Here is a 10,000-nt window from a genome sequence, read left to right as displayed (position 1 = left end):
ACGTCATCGCGCTAAGGTGTAACAAGCCTATAGTCGTCTTCATGAGGCTCATAGACATCCATATGAGTGCTTATTCTCATACAAGGACTGTTTACAGCATTCTCGGCCGCGATTTTGATATCTTGTAACGCAAAAGCTTAGAAATTCAACCTTGCTTTATCCAAGACGAAAAACCTTATCAAACTGAAAGTTTTAAAAAGATGGGTCTTCCGCTGTTCTAATAACAAACTAAACTAAAATCTCCAAAGGATTGATAGTTCCTTACTCTTTAATTCTTATTACGTTGCGTGAAAACCAATGCAAGCAGTAGAGGTCTTGGTCGCGAAATAAGCGACTGATAAAAATCAATGCAATCCTATATGATTTTCGACACACATTTAAATTTGCTCCAAAACTGACTATGGGAAAATTAAACAGGTACACCTACTGCTTACTTGATGGTGATGAAGTTGATAGAGACAGGATGTCTAAGGTCATAAGAAAATGACAAATTAAACACTTCTTATATTTTTTTCATATCTTATAGAGGTCTTAAGAGTCATGTTTATAGAATGCTGTGAGTGACTAAACATGAGTTAATAATTAAATGAGAATTATTAAATTATTAATAATTAAACTTGAATTAAAAGTGAACTCTGGTTATATCCTTTCCTTTATAGCTTAATTTCTTTTTTTAAGTCACACCCTGTAACATATCAAACTGTTTCCCCACTGCGACGGACATTTGTTTTTGTCGGTTCCAGCCTGGCGCGGCCGCTAACCCAGATGCCCTCCTGAGCAAATTTTCAAAATGGCGGACAAGCCAAAGAGAGAGATAAGAGAACCAAAGCGATTCTGCAACGAATACTCAGCATATACCATTGTTAAAAAGGTCATTTCACAGAGAAAAGATACAAAATTGTATGATATTGAGGTCACGGAGGTTGACAAACCGAACAAGAGACTGAAAATTCACTACATTGGCGACAGTACACGCTTCGATGAGTGGAGACCCTTCGGGGTTCTGTCCTCGTGTACCGGTTCTCAAGAGCCAATACAAAAGACCAAACAATACACAATAGCTAACCGATAACTCCTAAACAAAGAAAGAACAATGGTAATTCCCTTGTGAACCGGTACACCAGGACAGAACCCCCTTCGGGGACGGTGAAGCATCTGAATATTTTCCTTCGAGATTGTATAGATCAGTAGGCTGCAACAAAAATTTATTCGACGACGTTTAGGGTAAAAACAGCAATCTAACCTGAAAAAAATGTATTTATTCCGACTCTTTCAGTAAATAACTTTACAAATCTTACTTGCTTATCTCGTAAGTAAACGATGGTGAAGCGCTTTCCGAGCTACCCGATTCTTCTCCCACTGTTTTCACGCTCATAAAACAGGAAACGAGTAAAAGGAGGAAGGTGTGGCTGTTTTGACTAGCCATTTGACGAGGTTCAATCTGCTCCTTGTTCGACAATTTACATATCAAAACAAAGGAAATTTGTTCCTCTCTTTGATTTTGGCGGTACATTTTCAATTTGCGCTTGCGTAAGAGAGAAATCGCCCAAGACTCCTTGCTCGGTCTTGTTTTGACCACGAACGCCTTCTTAATTTTGACGGACCCGCTCGGGAAAAGGTGAAAATGACGAGGGAAAAACCTTACTTTGTAGTACGAAAATACACAAAATGGAAAGCCATGATATTATAGTTCAATATTTCCGTGGTACATTGTTAACTTTTTCTACAGAGAGTCGGCAAGATGATATAACATCCAAAAATCGCACTCGATTTGAGTGGGCCGATGAAGTGGGCGTGGTCGCGAAATTCAGTAAGAGACTATTTGTACCCCGTGAGTTTGATATGATGATAATAAAATATTGTTTCGTGCGCTTCTGGAGGGAATGTTATTTTTCTCCTTTCCTTCCCGATAAAAAAGAAGATGGGCTGATAGTTTGCCATTTATTTACCATTTCAAATTTGTTGATATATCCAAAATAGAAGATGATTATAAACTGTTGTGAGTCTTATGTTTTGATAGCTGCTTCAAGTGGTCCGTTGCTTCTTCAAATAGCCCTACTGGCATTAGGGTATTGTCGAGGGGACCACAAAGGAGATCCCCAAAACACGTTTCTTCTACCTCCTACTCACCTAAATCTAACATGCCACTGGAACCAATGTTAACGGCATCAGCAACTCGTTCCATTGTTTGCGTTGCAGTTACGTTGAGGCTAAATTTCTTTGATCCCCTTGGGTAAGATTTAAAACGACACATTTTGGGGAAATCTTCTCTTCCTCGGCGGCCTTCCCCTTCCTCGCGCAAACTATCCGACTACCTGTGATTATAAATGTTTCATTTTGAAACGATTACATTTTAAATACGATACGATCTGAATTTTATCGTACTTACTTAAAAAAAAAAACTTTTGTCCCGATTTTCAGTGGAATGTTGAGGCTTTCCTGCACTGCCCACATATTTTCCCATTAGCATTCGCATCGACGCCGAAGCAAGGTAGAAAATCTTTCTTTTAACCAGCTGCAGGCCGTCTGTCCTCTCTAGTAATAGTCTTGTCACACACCGCGCACTTTTCTGCTGCACGACTTACTTGTATAGTGAAACTTACAATGAGAAATGACACCAAAATGAATATGAAAAGTATCATTTGAATTTCCCGCGCCATTTTAACTACCGCGATCACACCCTCTTTTAACAGGGGCTGCACGCATGCGCACGTAGAATGCCCTCCTGCACTGACCATCTATATCACGTTTATTACAAAGTGAGACAAGTTTTATTACAAAGAGCAACAGAACAAGCACCTCTCCAGAAAAAAAAATTAATAATGAAGTAATAAATTGATTATCATATTAAAGGGAAACGATTAAAAGTTTATGACAAAAATTTAAATAGAGATATAAAAAGTGAGGCTTTTCATCTTCATGCGGGGATGATACCTTGCCAATAAAATCGTGTATTTATTCATGACAATCACTCACTGATATTATTTCAAAACACCTTGATTCCTATTGATATCGCTCTTTACTCAGACCTTAAAAGATGGTACAGTTCTTACCGCAAAACTTCTTGTTATACCGTTTTTAGAGTGTATCGTATGTCTGTATTTTTCGAACTAGTTATGTGAAATATATGAATTTGAAATATTCATTTCCTTGCGAAATTTTGCGCAATTTTTCATTTGTTACGTATACGTTTAGTCTGGTGGATAAATGGCTATGTTCAGTTTCAGATGCAGCTTCGTGTCAGAGCAATTTATTTTTCTCCATTGTGAGTTTATTTGTTCTCTTTGCTTATTTGTTGTGAGTTTTCCTTCTCTTGTACAGGCGTGTCGAGAAAGGTTGACGGAAAACAGGCAAAAAACTGCACGCAACAATTCCCTAAAGATAAGGTGAGCAGTTCTCAGGTCGCGGTTTCTCGACCTCAGAATTTCAGTGAAATTGGAGAAAAAGTAATTATATACGTAAAGCAATACGCCAATTTCCAATTGAGATTCCAATGTAATTCTGGATTGCATTGGTTTTAAGTCACTTCGCTCTGTGATTGGTCCATGAAACGAGGGTCACTTCTCCTGACCAATAATATAGAGCTCTTTTCGACTGAGAAAGTGGTGCGAACTTTCTGGACCAATCACATTGCCAAGTAATGCGCAAAAAAAAAAGCAGTCCAAGATTGTATTTGACATGCTATTGAAAAAATTTCTTGCAGCTTGTCATCCGCGTTTTCCCGCGACTAAATCAGTCTGCTTCTTTCACTTTAAGTATTCTTTGGATCTTCTAGGTATTTCTTGTCGTCATTTTGGCTAGCTTTTACTACAATCATTCGTTTGACTAAAATTCACTAAAAAGTCTAGTCCATGAAAATTGACTCGGTTTAACGATTCTGAGCAAATTTCGTCTTTTCCACATTTCTAGACATATGTAATACAAGAAGTGAAAAACTGACAGCTTATTCAATTGTAAAATGAAGGCAATACGTGACATTGCACAGCAAAGGTACAATGAATAATTCATATAGTCTGTTTACAATGACGAAATAAATTCCTGATATTTACATGAAAACCCTTGCGTACACTAAGGTAATATTTTGAAAACATCAGAACCTTTATTTTCTAGTGTATTCGCTACCCCACTCAAACGAATATAAAACATTTATCATTTAATAAGTAACTTTAATTAGAATATGAATTAAAACAGCTATAATATATAGCCTACTGCTAATGAAGCAATTGTGACAACATACCATGCAACACCACAAAGAAAGAGTTACGTAACCAATGATAAATACATGTTTTCATGTTTTCAATATTTGCAGGTATACAATTGATATTCAATTGGCTTTTGTCTTAAATCAATGTGCGCGAAGGAAAATTTAGTCCTCACAACAAACAAAACTTACAAAACATTTCATATTCTCTCCACGCTATTCTTAAACTTTTCTCCCATTAGAGGGGCGAAGTAAGACGAAGAACTGACGCTCGAAATGTCAGCTTTCTCAACTCTGTACGTAACAATTTACAATTTCAACTTAGTTGATATAACCAGATTACTTTGTTACTCCTACAGACGCAGCAGCACAGTTTCTTTAGAAACTCACCCCCTTTCTTCAAAATCTGTTTGGTTCGCGCCCTTGTTATTGCTGAGTACACGAATTTAGTACCCCCCTAAAAGTATCACGGGTACTAAAAACAAGTAAGTTGTCCATTTGTAGGTGGTCTCACACTCTCGACCTGCTTGGTTATCTGTATAACACAAAATCGATTAGTGTAAAGTCGAGTCATCCCTACAGCAACGAAAACTAGAAACGGGGCAGGGGCTATACTTGGTTTAAAATATGCGAGAGGTTTATTGTTTCTCTTTAACATAAAGCTTTTCTACAATTTCCAGAGTGCTCATGCATTTCAAACTCTGGCACTATGGACTACGGGGATATACTTGGTTAGTGGTAAGTGCATTTCTTGTAACACTTTGGGAGGAAGCAGGCAAAGAACAAGGAAAACTAACTTCAAGAGCGCTTAAAAAATTACGACGAGGAAAAAACAAACCTACGAAACAAACACAAAAAACAGAAACCAAACTTTATGCGAATCAGACACACCCACTATAAAAAAACATATATACACTGACAAAAAGAAATCAAACAACTCCAAAAAATTGCTGATAGCTAGAACCTCTTGTTGGAGTTGTCAGTGTTGAACCTGGAAGATCTATAAAGTAAATGCACACACACACACACACACACACACACACACACACACACACACACACACATACATATAGACACACACACATACATATAGACACACACACATACATATAGACACACACACATAAAAAGGGAGATGAAATTGCTGATCATAACTCAAATTGCATCGCACCATTCAATAATATGTGGTGGCTCTGAAAATATAAACATTTATTTTTCTTATTTGCAAACCGTAAAATGGCCAAAATTTTAACCGTTAACCGTAAGAGCTATTAGACCATTGAGACACTCCCAAAACTTCTTCACGATTTCCGGGAGCGTTTATGCACTTAATACAGTGGCAATATTAACTTGAGGGAATAGAATTGGTTTGTATGATTCTTTGAGCACTTTGGGAGGAAGTAGGTAACTAAAGTTAAAAAAAAATATATGTGTTTTCAGGAGCACTTTACGAATTACGTTCAAGAAAAACAAAGAGCAAAAAAAAAAAACAAAAAAAGAAACAAATCAGAAGTTTCAAAGCACAGTGAATCAAAATGGAATGTAAGCTAAACAAGACTTCTACTCAAACAAATAAAAAAGAAATAGTTCAAATTTTGTAAGTACCTGTCGGAGGTGTCGATGTTGAATATGAAAGATCTATAAAGAAAATGAACGCACACATAAAAAGAGAGATTCGATCACTGATTATAATTTGATTGTATTGCAGCGTTCTGTGGCACTAACGTGTCACAAAAACACCTCATGCTAACTGCGGCACTTTTTAACAGTCTTGTAAAATAGATTGCAATAAAGAGGAGGAGGAGGATAGAGGGAGCTGGGAGGAAAGACGAGAGAATGAGGAGTGTAAGGGAAAGGAATGAGAGAGAGAAAAGGGGGGAGAGTGAAGAACAAGTAGAGGGAGAGTGGAGGGAAGAAAGGAATGGAATAGATGGGGGCGAGTTGGGAAGAAGAGATGGAGAAAGGAGATGGTAGGAGGATTGTTTGATAGGATGGTGTGAGAGGATGGTGTGAGAGGATTGTGTGAGAGGATGGTGTGAGAGGATGGTGTGAGAGGATGGTGTGAGAGGATGGTGTGAGAGGATGGTGTGAGAGGATGGTGTGAGAAGAGGGAAGAGAGAGGGGAAGTGATAAAGAGAAGGGGAAGAAAGGAGGGGGAAGGAGGGGGCGAGAGAAGGGAGAGGAAGAGGGGAGAGAGAAGAAGAGGAGAGATAGCAGGGGATAAGAGGAGAGAGAGATTGAGAAAAGGAAGAGGAGGATAGAGGAGGGGAGACAGAGGGAGGAAAGAGGGGAGTGGAGATAGGAGAAGGACTACGTAGGGAAATTATGCGGGGCAGAGAGGAAAGATAGGGACTGAGAGGAGAAAAGACGGGAGTGAAAGGAGAGGAAAAAGAAGAGGTGAGGAGAATGGAAGGGTCAAGAGGATCCACCACTAACAGATGAGACATATACAAACTACACATTCTTATTAATTAAGGCAGTTACACATTTGGTAACGCAAGCAAAAGCATTTAAATGGTAAGGACTTAGAAAGCAATTTGAACTCTTCCTATCGGAGGTAACGAATGATGGATGGATTTAAGACTTAAAGAGAGGATGCTTACCTGGCATCAAATTTTGGTAGTTAGTGTAAGCAAAGTAAAGGAATGTCCTCAACTTTATTTGTTTTCTTTTTTAGGTCAACAAATTGAATCTTTAAAACACCTTATGTTCCTTTTTTTTCTACTGCCCTCTCCACTGCCCCCTCCCACTCAATAACAAACTCACAGGATGTATGATTAGTCATGAAGAAAGTGGAGTACCTTTATTCTCTGACTGACCACCAATATGATACACAGTTAACAATAAATTGGCCATATATGTGTAGGTTGATTTTTAAACTCACGCTTTTCATACTTGAAGGGAAAAGAAAAGGAGGGGGTGGAGAGCAGGGAAGAGAGAGGGGTAAATGCGATAGGAAAAGATACGACCTCTGTCAGAATTTCTTTGTTGAATCTAATTCATTTCTTAGCTTTCAGACGGGCAAAAGTTACACCATTCAATCCAGACTTTCTTGTGATTCTAAAAATGTGATTTACTTCGCTTCTTGCAAGAAATGTCTCCTGCGATACGTGGGATATACTAGCTACTACCGACTTTAGAATTAGGTTTCGAAATAGAAAATCTACTATGCTCCCAAACAAAACAGCTTGTGAAGTAGCGATACACTTTACCAGAACCCCACACACCCTAGGTGATTTTTCGTTCTATTGCATTGATCAGGTACAGGCCCCATGTGGACAAGATGGGGTCTATCTTTCCCGCTCGGGATTGCCTGCATTGATCGTGCGCATGAAAAAAAATAGAATAAGAACTACATTCGTAAATCTTGAACAATTTCGGTGACGGAAAATCAAAAAGCGGCAGAAAATAGTCATTACAGAAAAAACCGAAACGACTCTCGTGCGTTTGTTGTGCAACAAACACAGCTAGCTTTCTTTCCCAGTTCTCGAAGGAAACAAGTCATTCTTAAAAACTTACCCTCTTTTAATAATGGAAAAGATTCATTCGACGTAGCAGGACGAGTATGGCCCCATGTGGAAAAGGCACTCAGTTCAGATGTCTTTGAAGCATTTATCGTCTGTGAAGGAAAGAGAGAAAGAAAGAACAATTTAAACCTGACTTCTTGTGAGTATTTACTGGGCTTATTTACTAGTTCTAGCGTTAATATTTTAATTGTGTTATATTCGTTCTCAGTCGGAGACTTCAACCAATCTGGTTGCTGCAAGTTTGATATGAACACTTCAGTAGTGATATCACCTTATAGAGATAGTGAAGCATTATAAGTGTATCGAGAAGACACAGTGATCCGAGACTGGGCATCCGTCACAAATAATGTTTAATACCAATGAAGGCTTCAAGAACAAATTTAAAAGCATGTGGAAAGTAGTGTTGAGGGAATAGCATTTTTTTTACAGGCTCTTGTTTAGACAATTTTATAAAAAGTATATGAAGAGGAGACGGTGTCTACACTTTAAGTGCTGCACTTTCCAAAACCAGCTCGATATGGTAACATCGCGCCACCATTTTTTAACTCGTCACTTAATCACGAACAATCGTAGGAAAAGCTAGTAATTTAACTTTTAACCGCAAAAGAATTGCTGCTGAGATTACTACCTTAAGCTAAGTATCCCATGATATTTTTTTCTCTTGATCCTAACTTTCCGCATCAAACTCAGCCGTCATTCCTTGGGTAAGTGAGTGGTCGTTCATAAACGTACGATTGCGCCCTCTTTGGCTAACAGACGAACAGTTATGCGTTAAGTTTTTCTTTAGAATCTTACCTGGACATTTAAGGTGATCTTAGAATGAATTGTTCGTCGGAAACCTCCCACGTAAATTTGGCATCCGTATGTGTTGCTATCGGAGAATGTCAAGTTTACCAACTTATAAGCCAAGTACGACTTCGACACGTCTCCTGCCCAAGTCACTCGCCCTACATAACTAGAGTGTGTCTCGCTCAAGTAAGGATTGTAGATCACTTTTTCCTGCTTGGTTACCGTTATAAGATAATGGGTGGTATATCCATTCTCCCAAAGGCCAAAAATGAACTCTTCTAGATTTTTTTCGTCTTCGTACTGAAGAGAAAAATCCCATTCGAAGAGAAAACTTGACCCCTCTGTCGCTACAGCATGGGATTTTCTTGGTGTGATGGTGCTGGCAACTTGTCAGAATTAAAAAAAATAGGTTACTCTATTCAAGAGGGTCTTAATGGGGGAGGGGGAATCGCGTTTACGGTTGACGGTTTAAAATAGGCCCTTTTGACGGTTAAAGGTTAAATTTTAGGTCATTTGATGAGTAACGGTTCATTTTTTGGAATGTCGTTTATAAACGAACTAAACGCGCGAATTTGGCTGTAAATTTTCATAATGACGCGTTGGTAAAGAACTATTATGTATTACACCTATTATTAATTAATGACTGACGTTTCACGATACTAGAAGTGTTTCCACACGGAAGTCAGTTCTCAACGTCGCTGATCAGTGTTACTCGGGACTAGAAGTGAAAGGATTTTTGTGAGATATAAAAACTTTTATTTGTAAACAACAGAGCTTGACCCCAGATAAGGAAATTGTTTAGTTCTTAATGAAAGATTTCTGAGATATTTGACGGCTAACATGGGCTTGTTTATTTGACAGTTGAGGGTAAACATAATGCGTTTTTGACAGTTGACGGTTAAGTGCGACTCCGGCTGAGAGCGGTCCTCTCGACTTTCCGTCCAAAAAAAATTCATCTCAATTTTTTTCTTGTGGAAACAGTTTTAAACACATATTTCAAAAACAGTTTGGTTGTTTTCCAATTATTTTTTTTTTGCCTCGCGACAAGCGAAAATTGACTTTTGGGCAGACCGCCCGTGTAGACAACGATCGAAAGTGTTAAATTTCACAGCTTTCGTCGGGTGCGCTATGCGACTGTAATGGTGTAGCTCACGGAATTCTCTCTTGCTTCATGTTGCAAGCTATATTCAGTGATTTCACGGACAAAATATGGAATCTTCACTAGAATTCCTGTTCATGTCAGCGTAACCAGAGGACATCCTTTCCCTCGACCTTAATTTGCATATCAAAAATTAAACAATTTCAAAGAAAGAATTCTCAAAATGCAGGCGTAAATTTGGCTAAAACATACACCAATGAGGTTACAGATTACCTCAAACCCGCGGGTATCTCTTTAGCTTTCGTCCACCATAATTTTGAAAAGAGTAACGCAATTCAGTGTCTACTTAATCACGCAGGTGTCAAATGTTATACACGGTTGACC

The 10,000-nt window shown here is 38.5% G+C and overlaps 1 protein-coding gene across 1 annotated transcript in view; it reads right to left on the bottom strand.

Annotated features, from left to right (window-relative positions):
* Positions 1-10,000, bottom strand: part of LOC148726525 (uncharacterized) — a 24,986-nt gene that overhangs the window by 2,004 nt on the left and 12,982 nt on the right. The window contains exons 2-5 of the mRNA XM_088726905.1: positions 8,524-8,903; positions 7,721-7,820; positions 5,807-5,839; positions 1-4,736 (exon numbers count right to left, since the gene is read on the bottom strand). The exon at positions 1-4,736 is cut by the window's left edge and continues 2,004 nt beyond it. Coding sequence (XP_088583031.1) covers positions 4,648-4,736; positions 5,807-5,839; positions 7,721-7,820; positions 8,524-8,903 — 602 coding nt within the window. The 3' untranslated portion in view covers positions 1-4,647. The remainder of the gene's footprint in view (positions 4,737-5,806; positions 5,840-7,720; positions 7,821-8,523; positions 8,904-10,000) is intronic.

The sequence above is a fragment of the Stylophora pistillata genome, chromosome 7 (genome assembly GCF_964205215.1).
Source record: "Stylophora pistillata chromosome 7, jaStyPist1.2, whole genome shotgun sequence".
NCBI lineage: Eukaryota > Metazoa > Cnidaria > Anthozoa > Scleractinia > Pocilloporidae > Stylophora > Stylophora pistillata.
The sequence above is the reverse complement of the archived record's forward strand: the minus strand, read 5'-3'. Positions and strand labels throughout refer to the sequence as shown.